The 18,376-nt window shown below is 43.0% G+C and overlaps 3 protein-coding genes across 3 annotated transcripts; all 3 read left to right on the top strand.

Moving 5' to 3' along the window:
- Positions 1-528: 528 nt before the first annotated feature.
- spag7 (sperm associated antigen 7) lies at positions 529-3,066 on the top strand. Its single transcript, XM_052046736.1, has 7 exons — positions 529-681; positions 1,485-1,552; positions 1,638-1,726; positions 1,810-1,894; positions 1,980-2,069; positions 2,182-2,338; positions 2,422-3,066. The coding sequence occupies exons 1-7, from the start codon at positions 564-566 to the stop codon at positions 2,535-2,537; spliced, it is 723 nt and encodes a 240-aa protein (XP_051902696.1). The 5' UTR covers positions 529-563; the 3' UTR covers positions 2,538-3,066.
- Positions 3,067-3,202: 136 nt separating this feature from the next.
- chrdl2 (chordin-like 2) lies at positions 3,203-7,605 on the top strand. The gene is made up of 11 exons (XM_052046727.1): positions 3,203-3,865; positions 4,143-4,255; positions 4,339-4,432; positions 5,013-5,155; positions 5,420-5,513; positions 5,714-5,775; positions 5,897-6,050; positions 6,378-6,566; positions 6,645-6,818; positions 6,903-6,995; positions 7,077-7,605. Exons 1-11 carry the CDS (start codon positions 3,799-3,801, stop codon positions 7,202-7,204), a joined length of 1,311 nt encoding a protein of 436 aa, XP_051902687.1. The 5' UTR covers positions 3,203-3,798; the 3' UTR covers positions 7,205-7,605.
- Positions 7,606-12,910: 5,305 nt separating this feature from the next.
- Positions 12,911-17,210, top strand: LOC127588139 (sialidase-3-like). The gene is made up of 3 exons (XM_052046728.1): positions 12,911-13,291; positions 13,434-13,671; positions 14,049-17,210. Exons 2-3 carry the CDS (start codon positions 13,447-13,449, stop codon positions 15,042-15,044), a joined length of 1,221 nt encoding a protein of 406 aa, XP_051902688.1. The 5' UTR covers positions 12,911-13,291; positions 13,434-13,446; the 3' UTR covers positions 15,045-17,210.
- Positions 17,211-18,376: the final 1,166 nt, after the last annotated feature.

The following is an 18,376-nucleotide window of genomic DNA, read 5'->3' as shown; positions in this document are numbered from 1 at the left end:
GTTTCTTTTGTCATCTATGACTTTATGATCAATCAATATATATATTTTAAAAATGTGCATTTTTCAGGAGGGAAAAGCCAGCCATGGAATGATTATAGAATCGTTTGGTGGTGAATTAAAGTCGATACATTTAATTTATGTTTATACATTTATTTATACATTTAATTTAACTTATTGGGGTGACTGACTGACTTTTGGACAAGAGGCAGACTTGTCTTGTCACCAGTAGTGCGGCCATCGTGAAAAATTGAAAATTTGCTTTCCATTTAAGATTGACAATTGTAGTGAATTGAGTGTTCTGTCAACATCGGCATACCTCTTAATCTTAAGGAAATCAGCATCTTAAACTGTCTCATTTTGCAACATTAGAAATGGTTTAATTGCCTATCAAATGTAATATTAATGTATAGAAGAAAAAGTCAAGAAAAGGTTCACCAACCAAAATAATGCAGTACTGTACTACTGTGTATGGTATCCGTATTATGGAATTTGTACACTTAGAGGCGCCAAAGTTTTTACTTTACCAATTTGGGAAGCGCCGAAGAAGACTGTACTAGGCGCGCATGCGTAGTCGTTGTTGTCGCTTTCAAGTCAAGATGGCGGATCTGCTCGGTTCAATATTAAGCTCGATGGAAAAACCTCCAACAGTCGGCGACCAGGAAAGTCGGCGAAAGGCTCGAGGTATAACGATATTTTAGCCGTTGAAGCAAGTCAGTTTGTGTTCTTCTTTTAAAACGGCATCGAGTGATATGATACATGACTGGGGAAGATATGGAAAGGGCAAACGATGTTATTTCTGGTGCTCCTATAGGCCGGTTTGGCTATCCAGATCATATTTGGTAAATAGTTCCGCCTTAGCCAAAGACACCGCCCACGATCTCGTGTTTATTATCAGTTCCACAAGTCTACACCCCGGATAGACGACGCACACGCTAACAGCTTCATTTATTCATAATACCGATTTGTCTTACTGTTTATTGTGCATGTTAAATTGCTCCATGTGCAGCACTTTGTATGCAGCGATGGCTGTTTGAAAGTGCTCTATAAATACTGTTGGCTTGACTTAACTTTGCTGCTGTGAATTGGGAATTTCTCCATTGTGAGACAAATAAAGGTTTTCTTCTTCTTCTTCATGTGTATTCTTCATGTTGGCTGTTGACGCATTCGTAGAGTTGTGATTGGTCCCTATGTAGAAAATGTGTGACGTCTGCGCCATCGCTTGATACTCTGAACTTTCGTTTACTGTCTTTTTGCGACATTTGCATCGTAACCAGCATCCAAATAGCAGACAAACAGTGAATTTACAGTATGCGGAAATATATGTCCTAATTTTATCAATTTGCTACAATGAAGTTTATTCTTGTCTGGTAATCATCATAGTGTTTGATTTACAAAAAGCGCATGTCGGGGAAACAAAGGACCTGCGGGACTGTGTGAGGAAATTTGGCGTAGCTGAGTTTGATTAACTTTTATCACATTTGCAGAGCAAGCAGCGCGGTTCAAGAAGATGGAAGAAGAAGAGAAAAGAAAGAAAGCAGCGTTCAGGAAAAAGGTACGCGCTTGAGCCAAGTGGTCTTGCTTCTTGACATGTGAACTTGCGTGTAAAGTGGCGCTAAACTGCTTCTTTCAATATTTAGATGGAGAAAGAAGTATCAGATTTCATCCAAGACAGTACACAACAGAAGCGAAAGTATAACCCAATGGGGAAGATTGAGCGAAGTATATTGTAAGGTTTATTAAATATCGCATTTACACAAAATGAGTTTTTGAAGAGATGTAATTACCCAACAGTAATTGTTCCCTTTTCAGGCATGATGTCGCTGAAGTGGCTGGTCTGACGTCTTTTTCATTCGGGGAGGATGAAGAGAGCCGTTACGTCATGTTGTTCAAGAAGGTTGGAAAATATGCTTTTTAATCCCACTAAATATCGACATGAATGCGAGGCAGCGTTTTGACCTTCTACACTTATGATCCTGTAGGAATTTGCTCCGTCCGACGAGGAGCTGGAGGCTCTTCGCAAAGGAGAGGAGTGGGATCCTCAATTAGCTGAGCAGCGGCGCAGGCTAAAAGTAAGACAAGAGGCCCTGTTACCAGACGTATCATTAGGCACTCCTGCTTCGCTGTTATCACTGTGCTCTTATGATGGAACTTTTCTTTATTTTTTTTTCTCGACTACTGTAGGAGCTGGCGGCTCTGGAAGAAGAAGCATCCCGGCAGAGCGACAAGTCGGAGGTGTGTCCGAATTCCAACTACAGAGACAAGTACAGTCACCTGATTGGCACCTCCGCAGCCAAAGATGCAGCACACACACTGGAAGCCAACCAAGCATATGGATGTGGTGAGTGTCGCTAATTGCATCCGTTAGAGCACACGAGAGCTGCCCTTGCAATCATTTCCCTGTCGTTGACTTCTCTTACGCAGTGCCGGTAGCCAACAAGAGGGATACTCGCTCCATAGAAGAAGCCATGAACGCAATCCGAGCCAAGAAGCGGCAGAAGTTAGAAGACGACACAAGTGCACGCAGCAGCACTTTCTGAGTTGCTCCGTGTGACCACCAGGAGGTGCAATTGGGTCCTTGGCTAGAAATGCAATATTCTGCACTTCAGAGACTTTATATATGGCAGGGTGAAGCTCTATTCAGATCCTGATTGCACAGAAGAGACTCAAGTTTTCTGAGAGCTTAACTGTGTGTTAACTATTATCTTCGCATTCATAATTGAGAGTGTAAGGAACATTCTTGTGTTAAAATTGGGCGCCCCAAGTGTTATCAACAATACTGTCTCGGACATTTTAATGCAGATTGTTAGTATTAGTTTTAAAAGTGTTGAGATCACACTACCAAGGTTTTTAAAGGACATAGAGTATGTCATTGATTCCCCTTTTCCCATTTACCATTTTTACAAGTCAACATCTTTCAAGACAGGTCAAAGATCTTTTAAGTAATACAGATGTGTGTGATTTAAGCATCAGGGATTTTTTTCCCCCTTATCTGTGATCAACCGCCACTGCATGATGTCATGTCAATGGGTACAGTGATTAGAGATGGAGCAGAGGCATCCAAAAGCATTTATTTTCATGTCCTTTTTTTTTGTTTATTCTTATAAGAGATGTTTGGTTTGTTTTTTAAATGCTGTTTTATCACCCGTTATGGACGATTTAGAAACAAACAAAAAAAAGACTTTATGAATTTGTCATTTTTACAAAGCTAAAAAAAGTATCATTTTTAAAATACAAGGTACTTTTAAAAAAATTATATTTGATCTAAACAACAAAATAAATATATTCAAAGTGTAGAATGTGTAGGCTAAAGTGAGAGCATTTTGACAACTACCATTTATTGATTAGAAAGGAAATTATCCATCAGATTTTATATAAAAGTGCTCTAGTTTATACTTTACTATAATGTAGATAATTATGGTAATCTAGCATTTAACCAAAACTCCCAAACTGCTTCTCTGTATAATTAGATTTTAGTATAGAGTTCAGATTTTGTAATTTCTATTCAGAATTTAAGTTTTCATTTTCATCATCATTATTCAAACCAAAGCGAATATAATAGTCCTAGATGCAGGTATATGTTTAGTCGTAATTCAACAAAAAATCATTTATCGAGAGCTTCTGAGAACAACAACAACAAAACATTCTAATCGCATGTCATGATGTCCTTTATCCCGCAGGTGGCGCTACCGCTCAACCAAGCAAAACCGATTCGTTCACTTTGATTCGTGTAGAAAGATACAATGTATTTTACTGTCTTACTTCTCGGTTCGTATCACGTACGAGTTGGGGGTTGATAAAATGAAGTCCTTGTTGGTGTCTTTGATGCTCGTTTGGTGCGCGGACAGCCAGCTGAGAGGCCGCAAAGGTAAGACTTAACTTCTCGGCCACGCGTATCGCCTTTCAAGGACATTGATTTACAAGGGTAGAAAAAGCTCTTCAAGATTGCATCCAGTTTAGGGTTTTGTGTAGAATCGTTGATTTACTGATTTATTTATTCCACATAAAATCTGCACTGGCGTCTGAGTGAATTGAATGTTCTTCTTTGCGGCCACTTTTGTAATTGTTTTACAATTAGATCACGTTGCATACGTCTTTGTTTCGTTCTCTGGAGCTCATGTTTTCATTTGTAACCACCAATGCAGGCTCGGGGGTGCTGTGCACCTTTAAAGACAAGACATTCAAACCAGGAGATAGTTGGCATCCTTTTTTGGAGCCCTTCGGACTCGTCTTGTGCATACGCTGCTCGTGCACTGAGGTACCCCCCACTTGTAACGTTTCAGTCTAAACAAGGATTATGGCAACGTGTGATGTGACACACAAGCCGTTGTTTTGTTTCAGAAAGGCCATGTAAAATGCAGTAAAATGAAGTGTCCTCCTCTGCCGTGCGGCAAGCCAGTGGCAGACCCGCAGCAGTGTTGTCCACGATGTACAGGTAAAGCGTTTGTTGTCTCAAAAATGCACTTGGCTCGACGCCTTTTTCACGGAAAATCAAGCCGTTGTATGGATGAATGAATCCACAGGTTAATTGTCCCTTCTGCCATCTAGTGGAAGAGCGTTTACTTGTTGGATGGTGGCACTGAGTTCACTTAAACTCACTTCGCAATGAACACCGGTTTGAGAAATGTTGAACGATACATCAAAAAAGGGCCTTCAAGCTATTTAGTGTCACTACAAGTAGACATTTACTGTCAAATCAAACAAAGCAGAGACTTACATATCGTGTACTTAAAATAACCACGTAGCTTAGCCTCAGGAAAGTCGCGTGATGCGAACAAACAGCAAAGGTCCACTGACATGTTCATGGATAACATCGACAGTTGTGGTTTTAGAAGATATCTCGGCACAAACGGTGGAGCAACACATGTAGACAAATGGTATGGTATCACGATACTCAGAGGCATATATTCTTTATCCTCTGCAAGAAGGTCTAGTAATACAGCATACTTAACATGCAGCCATGCAAAGCCATGCTTGTCGTGACCTGATACAATATCGTATTCTCGTTTTCTTAGACGAGCCCAAGATCCCAGCAGGCCTGAGAGCTCCTGCGAAGTTGTGCAGATATAATGGAACCATCTATCAACCTGGCGAGACCTTCACCAAGCATAACCTGCCAGCCAAGCCAAGCAACCAGTGTGCCATGTGCTCGTGCTCTGTGAGCCCCACCATTTTCACTTACAATTATGGCATAGTAGATGATGAGCATATGGTTTAACGGGCAATCATATAAATCGTGGAGGGGAAACGGTATCTCATGAGCCGATGTTATCATATTATTGTCTCAAGACTCAATTTGGCTATTCAGTGGTAGATTTTGTATTCCTCTCCACTCTAACACACGGGAAATATATCGTCAAAAAAAAAATCTTCTCTTAGCATCTGGAACTAAAAAGACCTCTCTCTTTTTTTCCTCCCTCAGAATGGAAACATCTTCTGTGCAGTTAAAACTTGCCAACCAATCAGTTGCTCCTCTCCGGTCAAGCTTGCCGACACCTGCTGTTTGGTGTGTAAAGGTAGTCCAACTTCTTGCAGCTGTCAAAGAAACGTGTCTCTTTTCAACTTGGACGAGAGTATCTTGGTCCTGGCTTGAGTGAGCGCATGGCAGATATATTCCCAATTTTGAATTCGGCCAAATACAATCATTGTGTTTAATTGTATTTTCATGGGGTTGTGCATTTACGTTGATTTAAAGTTAACGCATTTTTTCCTTTAGACTCCAGCGCCAGTGGCTCGTCATCAGCTGAGGATGGAAACCAGCAGCTGAACAGAGGCGTTGTGTGTTACTTGACAAATACATTCCAAATGCTCATATTTCATGAATTACATATGATTGACAATTAAAAAGAAATATTTGCATTGCTCAATTAGGTGTCCTGTATGTTGTGTTTCTTTATAGAGACATTCAGTGGACCAGTGTTTGGGAGAGCTGGCGCGTGCACAGTCCCCTCGGGTCAGGACTTCTCCCAGTCACCTGAGCCTCAATAAACTAAACCTCAGAGGGGCTGCAGAAACCACTGTGACGATTGTGTTGCAGAGGAAGCATCAAAAAGGTTTGCCTCCGGTTTGTTTTGCTAAGCGCTGCGCACATGCACTTTAAGAAGACAGAATAGTCCCTTGCATGTGAAGGGAGGGGGACAGATCAAGCAAAACTACAAGTCATATCTATTAAGTTGCTTAAATGACAACTAGAAGCGACATGTTTATTTTATGCAGGCATGTATGACTCTGTATGACATATAAAAAGAATTTTCGAAAGAGAGTAGCAGCGCCGTCTGGTGGCCAAGTGCCTCCCTACCACTAATGCAGTTACCTTTTTTTTCCCCCTCTAGTCACACACCAACCATGATCATTGTTTTTTCCGCTGTCTCCCTCATCAGCATGTTTATATAATGGCAAGACATACTCGCATGGAGACATGTGGCACCCGGTATTGGGGAAGATCCTGGAATGCATCGTGTGCTCATGTCGCGATGGCCTGCAGGAGTGTAAACGTATCACGTGCCCCAGCCACTATGCGTGCCAACATCCGGTCAAGTCTCCAGGAAAGTGCTGCAAGACGTGCTCAGGTAGCCAAACACGGAGCGCTAGCTGTTCCGCTAGCCGTTGAAACGAATCCACACTCTCCCATTTGTGTTTCCGTCTAGAACATAAAGCCGCACGTAACCAGACTCAGTGTTACATGGGCCACAAAAACAAACTTTCGGTATACAAAGTGGAATCAGCTTTGAAGGTCGACTCCCCCAGCACAGTTCGGATCATGGCAATTGAAAGAGCAAATACTGCTCGAGTGGAGGTCCAAGTGTGGAAGATAGTAGATGGTACTGTACAGATCACATTTTTACACCCCCCCCCCCAAAAAAAAATATTCCTGATATGTACAGCAAACGACTTCTTTCCTACAGATATTTTACAACTGATGGAAATTGGAGATGTTCAAAGGAAAGATATTCAGCATCATCCGGAAAATTACACATTACTGACAACAGTTGATGAAGGTGCCTTCCACGGCGTTTCTGTACATTTCCGTGCAGTTTTCTAAATGATAACAGCTGACTACTGTCGGGATTGTTTTCCAGAGACGTGGGGGAAATTCAAAGAGGGAGGAGGCAAACTGGATCAAGCCGCGACCGTTTGTGAAGATGGCATTCGGGAGATGGTGACGTTTCTCAATCCCAAGAAGGTCGAAGGCCTGTGCTCGCCTTAACTCGCTTTCGGACTGGAAACTTTTGGGAGCAGTCTTAACGCGTACTCTAACTGCATGGAAAGCATTTGTTATTCCAGGATATGAGGCCACAAGCTACTTGGTATGTACAATTATTATTTTTAATATACATATTTATTGTAAATACGACGTTTTCTCACAGGATGTAAAGTTGTTGTTGTGAGTCGACTGTCAAACATTTTCGTAACTACAATGGAGCCTTTGAAAGTAAGTCTTCTTGTATCGCGGAGCTGGATGTTTGATATCAAAGGTTCCATTTGTTTTCTGTCATGTTCATCATGATGTTCATTTTGTGTCGTACAATTCTCTCCCAGTACATAATATGACAATGAGACAACAAAGCCAAATGTGTAAATAAAAGGACATGTGTTTCTCAGCTTAAAGATGGCGGCGTCCTAATTGGATATGTTGTCCTTCAGAATCTGCCAAAATATAATGATAATATATGATATGCACATTGCATAATCCAACAACAAACAATAAAAATAACTGTGTATTGTAATGTTTGGGGTTCTTTGCCAGTCCATAAAGGTTCTCTCGTATTAAAAAAAAATACAATTCAAAGATGGCACAAAACTGTTAAATGAGAAACCAAGGTGAAGTGCAAAAGCTAATTTTTCAGTCAAATCAACCCACTCAAAATTTTAATATTATTGAAAGCTGTCCTGCTTATCATTCCGAATCCGTAAAAAATTATACAGATTTATTAGGCCTGCTGATGTTGTAGTACAGGGCAGTATAACACTGTGTTAAGCGCAATTTATACATGTATGCCATCTGGTGGTGACAAGTGATATTACAACTCAGTCATATTTGTTTCCTTTTTTTTTTTAAACATTCGCCCATCCCGGTCCAAATTCTCAATCAGTGTAAACATTGTTTTTTCTCCAGCTGTACATTGTAAACCGAAGCGTAATCAATCTGAACTCGAAACACCAAGACGCAATTCACCTCAAGCCTGTTTGATCAACAGGTGTCAAGTTATCTGTGTGTTTCTCATGATTCACTGAGAGCTGCCAGAAGGCTCCAGAATAATATTGCTCCTTCGATGAACTCCTCGTGTGCCCCCTCCCCTTTCCAACAATGACTCATTGTACTCCTTTCACACTTTTAGCGCCAGATCGCTCGCTCGCTCTCCCACACTGCAGGAGATATTTCCAATTTGCACGCCTTCATTACTCACACAAAAATGTTTGTGTAAGCCTCTGAACGCAACAGCTTGAACAAGACTCTCTCAGTTCACATTGATACGCTTCTCCCTGGCCATTGAGTGGGAAAAAAGCCCATCGTTTATTTTACTCACGGTTTGAATTTGTCACACGCGCTAGGTGAGCTCAGCGTGCTTACTCTATTGACTCTCGAGGTTGTAGCAGCTGGTGGCAGTGATTGGGTAAAAATTACATACTTGCTCAGGCCCCCGTTTAGGTTCACCCCACCCTGCTGCCATGCAGGACAGAGTGAGTGAGAAGTGAAACACGTTTGTAAATCAGGGGTCGCCAACTTAATTGAATTTTTACCAACCTCCGTCTTTTAATACGATCGCAATTCAGTACAATAATGAGTCACGGGCTAGCGGCGGTAATGGCTTTATTTCATTTTCATGAAGGCATGCAAGTAGCAAAACAACTTCTTGGCAGCTATTGCTTCTTGTCAAGTGTGATGGACCGGTGTCCCAATATTTTTGTCAATCATGTCCTCCACAAGGAGGGCAGAATGTTGTACATCGTGAAACACGAATCCAAGGACCTCTGACTTAAGTCATTTCAAGTCATTCTTGGAGGGAGGCAGAGTGGATTCTGAAACAAAAGGGAAAAGATCTTTTAATAGTGTAAGAGTGAGTTATTTAGTTATGTATACAAAGTCAGGCTTCAAAAAATCAAGTGTTTGTCTACAGCAGGGGTCACCAAACTTTTTGAGAGTGAGAGCTACTTCATGTGTCCTGATTGTGTGAAGGGCTACCAAATTGATACGCGTCTGAAATAACATTTGTACAAATTAAATTTAATAATATTAGAACATTAGCTAGCTAGACGTATACTGTAGCTAGCTAGTTAGATAGCTAAATAGGTAGCTATAGAATCTATAATACTGCCCATGTTTGCATTTTTAAATCATAATTTCTACGAGCAAATCACAATCCTAGCACTGGCGGGCTACTGGTGTGGTCCTCACGGGCTACCTGGTGCTCGCGGGCACCACGTTGGTGACCCCTGGTCTACAGTCTCAAACGCTGCTGCTACCCTGGTGTGGTATTTTTCTTCTGAAACATCTCTGCGTGTTAGAGCTGTGAAAAAGCATCCTTTTAAAGTCCCCGCTTGCTGGAATAGAGTAAATTCTACCTGCCTGCGCGGTGCTTTCCGTGTAACGTTGAGCCTAGCTAGCTAGCGGGCTAACTTCACTTTACAGTATTCAAGAGGAAGTTGCCATGCCACGTTGAACCTAGCTAGCCAGCTAGCGGGCTAACTTCACTTGACAGTATTCAAAAGGAAGTGAAGGGCCAAAGGAATCGCAGCAAATCATGTTAAAAAGTAATTAAGCCTCACTGCCGTGTTTGCTTTCATAGCTGATTCATACACTCTGCCGTGTTTATACTTCATGACAAATACTTCAGAGATATGCTGAGGGCCTTGTTATTTTTTTCACCCTCGAGTGTGAGTCATAGAGAAAAACTGTGTCATGAACACTATGCTCCTCGTGATCACCTATAAATGTGAACCTTGTTAAACACGCGCTTGCAAAGAGATAAAAGGAAGCTCAGCACATTTCAAAGGTTGGGATGTGTCACGGCCTCTTGTTCGGATCTGAACCCTCCACATGAGTTTGTTTCATCAAAGGAAAAGCATGAACGGCGCCAGACTGAAGCGAGCTCATTTGGCACTTGAATTAATGAGCAGTGTTGATGAGGTCCCTTTTCGTCACAGCCTGATTGGGTGTCGGCTGCCTCGTTAGCCGAGCTCGAGTGGCTGACCTTCACTTGGACAGCCAGGTAAACAGTTTGGACAATGCGTGCTATTCCAAAGCGTGTCGATTTTTTGAGTTGTTTGATATGTTTGATTTTGGATAATGAGGGTGTTGTGTGATTCTGTCTGGGCAAACATCAGGGTGTTTATCTTTATTCACTAACGTGTTCATGATCAGATGTCAATGCTATCCTTGTTACAGCCGCTAGAGGGCACATTTCATGAAAGTACAACATTCATTTGAATAGCCAACAATCTGCAGCTAGGACAGTTTTTGTCTTTTCTCTCTTTTGTCACAGTGGTATATCATTTTACTGTCGAGAAAATTCTGATTGCTGTGCACCAGATGTCCCTTTGTGCTGTTGTTGTGTTACTTGTCACTAATAATCACAAACAGGAGTTTGGAGATCCGAAAATGCAGCCTTGCACTGCAGAGCTTTAAACATTGTATACCGTCTCAAGGAGCAGAAAAATGGGCGCGATGACCACGTTGGTTTTCGTTTGTGGGGAACATGACTCGAGCCAGCAGGGCAGTATTACAGGTTTACAGCATATCACGTCCGGTTCAAATTTCAATTACGTTTGGGAAGCGCATTGGCTCAGGCCTTTCTGCGCGGATGTTCTCCTCGGCGCTTGTGTGGGATGAGGACGAGGACAAGTTTTATTGAAGGAGATCGACAGATGGAAAAATTATTGTTGGAGTTGACCAACCGATTCAATCTGACTCATGTAGAATCTGAAGCGGCACAGAGAAAACAACTTCATGGATTAAAAGCCTCACTGAGCTGTTGTGCGGTAGTTGTTTATTAGTCCAAATGATAATATGGCATTTTCATCATCCTTTCTGATCATTGAAACCATGCGAAATGAATGTCGGTCCTTTTGTTTTGGTGTCCTTGCACATTTCCTCTATAATTATAAACATTCACACACACACACACACGGCATGGAACATTTTCAGTTATTTTCTCCTTGGATGCAACTCAACCAACTCCTCTCAGCTCACTCCGGCTTCTCGGTTTTGACTCCCATGTTCCATTGTTCCCCTTCAGAAGGCGCCTTTATTTTATCTCCAAATCCCTTCGGGGCATAAGCGCCTCTTTGTGTTCTGTCTTCTTCACACAAGCAGAAAAAAAGGTAACTGAAACGCATAAAAAGATGTTGTGAGTGTGAGTTGTGCACACTTAAAGGTGCTTCATTTTAGTGTTGCACTCTCGCTCATTTCCTTGATTAACTTGAGTCCCATTTCAGTAGTACATTGTCTTGTCTCAACAGTGGTAGATCCTTAATTTGTCCCCGCCAAAAGAAAAAAAAGTTTTGTTCCCATCATAATTCTCCGGATTGTAGTATAAAGCATACATGCAAAGAGTTTGTGTGTAGCGTGGCCAAACCCGTTCAGTCCGTGTCTGTACGCCGTCTGGATGCTATCAAGTCTTGCTTTGGAGCCTCTGTAAATATTAAGATTCTTCAGTGTGTTCTTCAGCATCCGAGCAGCTGTGTGAATTCCTGGTAAAAAAAAATATATATAGGCATTCCTCTTCACCATGGGGCCATTGTATAGCCAAAGCGTTTTTAGGCCTGGAAGAAATTCTGCCGAATAAAAATAGCCACGAGTCCTCATCATCAGACCGCGCCACATCAGGATTTGATTTAGCCTGCATCTTCTTCATGCAGGGAGTAGAATCTCTCGGGCGCAAGCGCCATCCTCGTGTGTCTTGGAACTTTTGCCGTTGTCTTTAGGAATGTCAATTGCCTGAGTAACAAAGACTCATTTGTATCGTTAAGGCCACGTATCGGTCCTGAAATGTCACCTTTCATTTCTCCATGAAACGCCCCCAGCTAACTAATACGCTTGCACGCCGAAAGCAGAGTATATACTCAAACTGTATGTCCTCTGAATTATGAATCAATGATTTTCTTTTAGATTTCAAGAAAAAAATATTGATAACACAAACCAAACTACTGTCATGTTGAAACACCATCCAAGCAGTCGGCTTACAAAGCAAACACATCATGACCTCTTAAAGATTCAGAGGCTTCAGAGTGCAGTTTGTTTTCATCAAGCATCAAGACCTGCAGGGCGTTAAACTCGGTGCTTTCTCCGCAACGGTGTACAAAAGAATGCCATCAATATAATCGACAAATATATTTAATAACTCTGGAGCAGGTCATTTTCAGTTTGATAGTTTTGCGCCACCTGCTGGTCAATATTTAAAAAGCCATGATTCAGACATTTTACCATTTTAAAAATGTTTTTTTTCAGTTATTACTCAACACTACGGCAAGTAGAATATAGTGATATCGAAAACAATACTACTCCAGACTTTATAGATTTTTATTTGCTCTTGGGCGCCCTACGGAGTGTCTCTCGGGAGATTATCCTCTTTCTTCCGAGGCCAATAGTTTCGTCCTCTTCTTTATTTTGAAATGTCCGTGCTGGAAAACATTTTGGGGAATTACTGAGTCCACGGTAACTGAAAGACATTTTTTTTTCTCTTTGAAAAGTGCCGTCGCCTAGCAACAACATGTCAGCACTATACCTCCTGTCCAGTGGGTGGCGACAAATAGTTTATTGCCACACGCGCAAGTGAGACTCCGGCATTTTTGTTAATTCATATATTTATTAAGGACAATGAACCGGAAATATAGCCTTACATATCTACTGTAAACGATATATCGATAAGAGTAATATTTCTATCAACTCAGGCTTGAAAATATTTTCGTTCAGAGCGATTTTGTCGATGACGACTCATTGCGCATGCGCTACAATGACTTCTCGACTCGATGCGGAGGGATATTATTTCTTTTTATTTGATTTTGCCAATGGGTTCGGTTGTCTCGACGGATAGTATCTCAAAGTAAGCTCGCAACGACGAGTAAATAACAATTATGGCGCCTTGTGAGGCAAACCTCGCTTTAGGTTTGGAAAAGCGGCGACCAAGCGAACGCGGAAGTGAGTAGGAAGTAATTCTCCCTTCCGCGTCTTCTTCTCTTGCGTTCGTCCCTCGGCGTCAGTGTCATGATCGGCGGAGCTCTTGGCTCCACTTAATGAAACGAGACTGTGTGTTGATCAGCTCAAGGTGACAGATGTGAAGCGTGACAAGTGAAGGTAAGGACTTTTTTTACGTGCCGTGTCGCACAACGACGTGATGCGTATGATTGTCAACTCTTCTTCCCAGTGAGTCAGCTTTGGAACGTGTGCAACCAAGGTGTTGTGACTTGATAATAAACGTGCTGCATGCACCTCACAGGAGCTGGTGCATCATGGGGAACACGCCATCGAAGAGCGACGGCGGAGAGGCGCCACCAAAAACAACTTTATTCGAGAGGGAGCCAAGCGGCATCACGTACAGAATTCCTGCTCTCATCTACCTGAGGCACAGTGGCACCTTTCTCGCCTTTGCAGAGAAGAGGACCTCTTCACGTGACTGTGATGCCAAACTTCTGGTTATGCGAAGAGGGGTGCAGAGTGATGACGGATCTGTTCAGGTAGGACATAAAAACGACTCACATACTCTTCTCATGGTTGTGCTGTTGTTTCCCTTTCGGTTGTAACTTGGGAGGTATGTCAGAAATGTCACAGGACGAGTGTCACCTTGTGTCAAGGTGTCCCCGCAGTGATTCATTCTCTTCCATGCCGCTTTTTTCCTCTGCTCTAACTGCAGCTATCTCCAAATTTTCTTTCACCACATCTCAAAATACTCCTCTCTGTCTTGCCTTCTATTAATATATAATACAGAGAAACAAACATTACAGCGATTGCACTTTATATGGTTTTATTTCCTTTAGTGAACATTATTAGAGTGTACCGGTGTACCTAATGAAGAGTCCGGTGAGTATATTTAACAACAGTCTTATCCTTCCAGTGGCTGTCAAGCGAGGAGTTGTCAACGGCATGCCTGCCGGACCACCGCACCATGAACCCCTGCCCCGTGTTTGAGAAAAACACCAGCACCTTGTTTTTATTCTTCGTCTGCATCCTGGGCAACACCTCGGAGCAGAGGCAGATCATCACAGGTAAGAACAAGACGCGTCTTTGCTACGTCAGCAGCGGTGACGACGGCCACACCTGGAGCGAGGTCACGGATGTAACGCAGAGCGTGATCGGACAAACTATCCGCAAGTGGGCCACGTTCGCCGTGGGTCCGGGTCACGGGGTCCAACTGGAGAACGGGAGGTTGATTATCCCAGCCTACGCCTACTACATCCCATACAGGTGCTTCTCCTTCCCCGTTCCTCACACGGTTTACCCGCGCGCTTTGACGGTCTACAGCGCGGACTTGGGCGAGACGTGGCACATGGGCAAGATGCTCCTCAAGAAATCGTGCGAGTGCGAGATGGCCGAGATCATAGATCACGAGGGCCGGAGTCACCTGTACTGCAACGCTCGCAACTTCGGCGGCCACAGAAGCGAGGCGCTGAGCGAAAACAGCGGCGTCTGCTTTGACAAACCCCGCACGGCCCGAGAGCTGGTGGAACAACCCAAAGGCTGCCAGGGAAGCGTCATCGGTTTCCCCGTGCCCGAGTTCATCCCCGGTGAGGACGGCGAGAACAAAACGTGCGACACGTCCCCGCTGTCCCCCGACACGCAAACCTGGCTCCTCTTCATGCACCCGACCAACAAGCACAGCCGGCGGGACATGGGCGTGTACTTGAACCGGTCCCCGCTGCACTCGCGAGGGTGGGACCGGCCCAGGATCCTCCACAGCGGGCCCAGCGGCTACTCAGACCTGGCCTACAACCGGGACAACGATCAGTTCTCGTGCCTGATGGAGTGCGGCAAAGAAAGCGAACTGGAGCAGATTGCGTTCATGTCGTTCACGCTCAAAGAGGTCATGCAGGCAAACAGGAAAACTTGCTAAATAACGACCGTCGCTTCTTAGCATGAATGATGCTAATGCTAACGTCGCTCCGTGTCTTCTCGTGTTCCCCCTTTTGTGGAAGTGCATGCCCGAGTCGTGTGGTCTGATGTTTACTTATTTACATGACGATGTACGTAAGTCCAATGTGCTACCATATTTCCTCAAATAGTGGCTGGGGTACAAATGTATGCAACTGCAGTATCGGGCACGTATTTGTAGTCGGCGTGTATTTAAGTGGAGGCCTTTATTTGTACAATCGCCAGTGTAAAGTTAGAGCGCTAGACGCCGTTGTCTTGTCCAGGGAGAATTCTTACTTCTGTTTTTTTTTTACAGTGGGAGTCGATTGTGTAACTTCCTTGCCTTAGCACTTTCTTTTTGTGTGCGTCCCTTTTATTGTTAGTGCCTATCAATAATGCAGTGCGGTAGAGGTGGATTTAGCGTCCCGAAGTAGTAAACAGAGTTGGTGATTTGAGTCATTGCAACTTTTATGGTGACTGCATGTGACTTGACTTTAAAAAAAAAAAAAGATTTTTTTAAAGGCTCGAGACAGAATATTGACTTGCAATCAAGTTCCAGTCCACCATGGAGAACATTTGGAAGGCTGTGATTGCCGTGGATGCCTGGCTCGATTTTGAAACTGTTAAAAAAAAATAAAAATAAACACGGCGGTCACGGTAAGGAAGAGGAACCGAGTCGTAACGAAACTTACAGGCGGTCTGTTATAGGGCGGGAAGCATACAGTGGATTTAAAAAGTCTACACACCCCTGTTCAAAAGTATGATTGGGAAAGGGAGGAATCGGACCAAGATGAATCGTTTCAAGGGTCTCTAACTAACCCCCCCAACACATTGAAGTGAATATTAGCTGTTCTAGTGGGCTTTTCATGACGTGTTGATTGAGTTTCACAGGTGAAAGGTCACATGAACGATCAAAGAAGTTTCAGAATGAATCTTGGTCTCATGTTTTTATATCACCAACACCTCGGATTTGAACAAGGGTGTGTAGACTTAATATGCGTTGGACTTGAGACTTGGGTAATAAGCAAGCCAGGAGGTACATTTGAGGTACTTTTAAAAGCTAAAAGCATGACTTTGACTGAGCTGTGCTTGGATGTCATTTTATTTATATATATTTTTTTATTGCTGCACAGTTTGTAAAGCCATGCCGCGCATTTTGTGTATTTTTAAAATCCCCGATCTCATGAGTTGTTCAAGTACTCGGCGACGATATCAAGGCACGCTATTGGCACCAAGGCCACTATTTGAGGACGTAAGCTATTTAAGGAATGATATATTTTTTTGACGGCTGATTTTAAGCATGCCACTCTGCCATGCACAGGCTTTGTGTGCCTGCGTGCGTGCGAGCGAATGTGCGTGTGTTGCGTAGCATGCTTGGCAACTGTTCCTGACTGCTTCCCGCGTCTTGTGATATTTTTTCCTACCTCAATTCATTTTCCTTCAATCAAGGAGTGTAGCACCCCCCCCCCCCCCCCCCCCCCCCCATGATCCGGCTTTCCTCTCATTTTATTTCACTCTACTGTGATTCACATATGCCTTCTCGGGTCATACAGCCTTCATAAGTTTGCCATCTTGCAAGCTGTGCCAAATATGATTAATCTAATTTTTTTTTCCTTTTTAGCGCTTGTTCGTTTAGAGCAAAAGTAATTCATATTTTTACAATTTTCAGGGTACGTATTGCAACTTCCCCTCGTTTTTGAAGACGACAACTGTGAATAGTAACGTGATCTGACAAGAATTGAGTAGGAAATTACACAAAAAATTCGACTGTATTCCTATTGACATGTAAAGTCGACATTATACAATGTAACCATTTCACTTTCCAGTGACATCAGTGTCACTCCACCGCATATGCAAAAGCACCCCCGCCCCCCCAAAAAAAGTTCAAAAATCCAATTTTTCTACTGAATCCCACAAAAATCCTGCAGAGCGCCCGATGGTTGTCGAGTGATGACTTTTGTAAGATTTCCAAAAAAGAAATTGCACGCACAAAGGACCCGTTCATTTTCGGCTCCTTCTTTGCCAAATGTTGACGATTCTCCAAATGATTCTTCACTCGTGTCAGTGTGTTGGTGTTGACTGTTGTGGAAAGTGACAAAAGCTGCATGGCTTTTTTTGTTTTTGGTATTAAATGAAAATGATCACGGCATCAGCTGTCTCGTTGTCATGTTCTACGTTTTATGCGTTCAGAAGTCAACGACTGAATACATAAAATACTGTAGTGCGACTATTACAGCGTAAATCTCATTACCTTATGGATTCACAAAGTACCGTAATAATTAGGGAGGTTCAAACGTTGAATGTAAAAGGAGAAGGTGGATATTTGAGCTCGGAACATTTTTAAAATATAAACAATTGTCATCGATGGCAACGGCGTTAGCGCAACAACGCTAGCAAGTTGTTTGCTGCTGAACAATTTGCTGAGTTGTTTTTACTGCCATCTTGAACATGTAAATTACATGTAAATGTAATTTACATGTAAATACATGTAAATTTCCTGACAAGAAATATGTTTGAGAGCATTTGCGGAATGAGTTTAATCGGCAAAATCCGCCGTTTTTTTTCGTCATTTCCGGGGGCGGCCATTTTGTCACTTTCTGTCGACTGAAAATGACATCACAGTTGCTCAGAGCACAGGTAACGAACAATCCTGGCTCAGCTTCAGAGAAGAGGCGACCCATGGTTGGTTGCGACCTGAGCCGAGCAACTGTAATGTCATTTTCAGCGACAGAAAGTGGCAAAATGGCTACCGCCGGAGGTGGCGAAAAAATGGCGGATTTTGCTGATTAAACTCATATTCTGCATACGCAATATGAATCATATTGTCAAGAAAATGGTGGGAGAACCCTGGACAACTCTTTGATCATGTTTTGAAACGACTCTCTCTCTCACACACACACACAAAAACAAGAGAGAAGGACCCTTTTAATCATGTAATGTGCTTTCCCTTTAGACGCAGCAAAAGACACGTTACATTCAGCATGTATTGTTGCCCCTCTTTGCACATCCTCTTTGTTGCAAGACAGTAAAATAGAAGTTATGCAGGCAAAGTTAACATTTCCATAGGTTGGATCGAGTAGTTCATGTACGCTGGACGCAACACTCAGTCGGACTGTACATGGTCACGGAGTAGTAGGGGGGGGGGGGGGGGGGGCGCGCTTCCTTCGTGATTCCTTAAACGAGCCCCTTTACCTGGCTGCCGTATAGAATCGTTCTATATACACTTGAATCGTGTGCCGACTTCAGCGCGTCGTCATAACACTCCCCACCCAAAAGTCCCGATTGTGGGTCACAATGACAAAAAGGAACACAACC

The sequence above is a fragment of the Hippocampus zosterae genome, chromosome 16 (genome assembly GCF_025434085.1).
Source record: "Hippocampus zosterae strain Florida chromosome 16, ASM2543408v3, whole genome shotgun sequence".
NCBI classification, from domain to species: domain Eukaryota; kingdom Metazoa; phylum Chordata; class Actinopteri; order Syngnathiformes; family Syngnathidae; genus Hippocampus; species Hippocampus zosterae.
Note: the sequence above shows the minus strand (reverse complement) of the source record. Positions and strands in the feature narration are given on the sequence as shown.

Coding starts and splice junctions, on each gene's coding strand:
- spag7 (XM_052046736.1), top strand. CDS start 564: ATGCGTAGTCGTTGTTGTCGCTTTCAAGTCAAGATGGCGGATCTGCTC. Junction 1,553..1,637: donor AAGCAGCGTTCAGGAAAAAG/GTACGCGCTTGA, acceptor TTCAATATTTAG/ATGGAGAAAGAAGTATCAGA. Junction 2,070..2,181: donor AGCAGCGGCGCAGGCTAAAA/GTAAGACAAGAG, acceptor CGACTACTGTAG/GAGCTGGCGGCTCTGGAAGA.
- chrdl2 (XM_052046727.1), top strand. CDS start 3,799: ATGAAGTCCTTGTTGGTGTCTTTGATGCTCGTTTGGTGCGCGGACAGC. Junction 6,051..6,377: donor GCAGAGGAAGCATCAAAAAG/GTTTGCCTCCGG, acceptor CTCCCTCATCAG/CATGTTTATATAATGGCAAG. Junction 6,567..6,644: donor GTGCTGCAAGACGTGCTCAG/GTAGCCAAACAC, acceptor GTTTCCGTCTAG/AACATAAAGCCGCACGTAAC.
- LOC127588139 (XM_052046728.1), top strand. CDS start 13,447: ATGGGGAACACGCCATCGAAGAGCGACGGCGGAGAGGCGCCACCAAAA. Junction 13,672..14,048: donor GTGATGACGGATCTGTTCAG/GTAGGACATAAA, acceptor TTATCCTTCCAG/TGGCTGTCAAGCGAGGAGTT.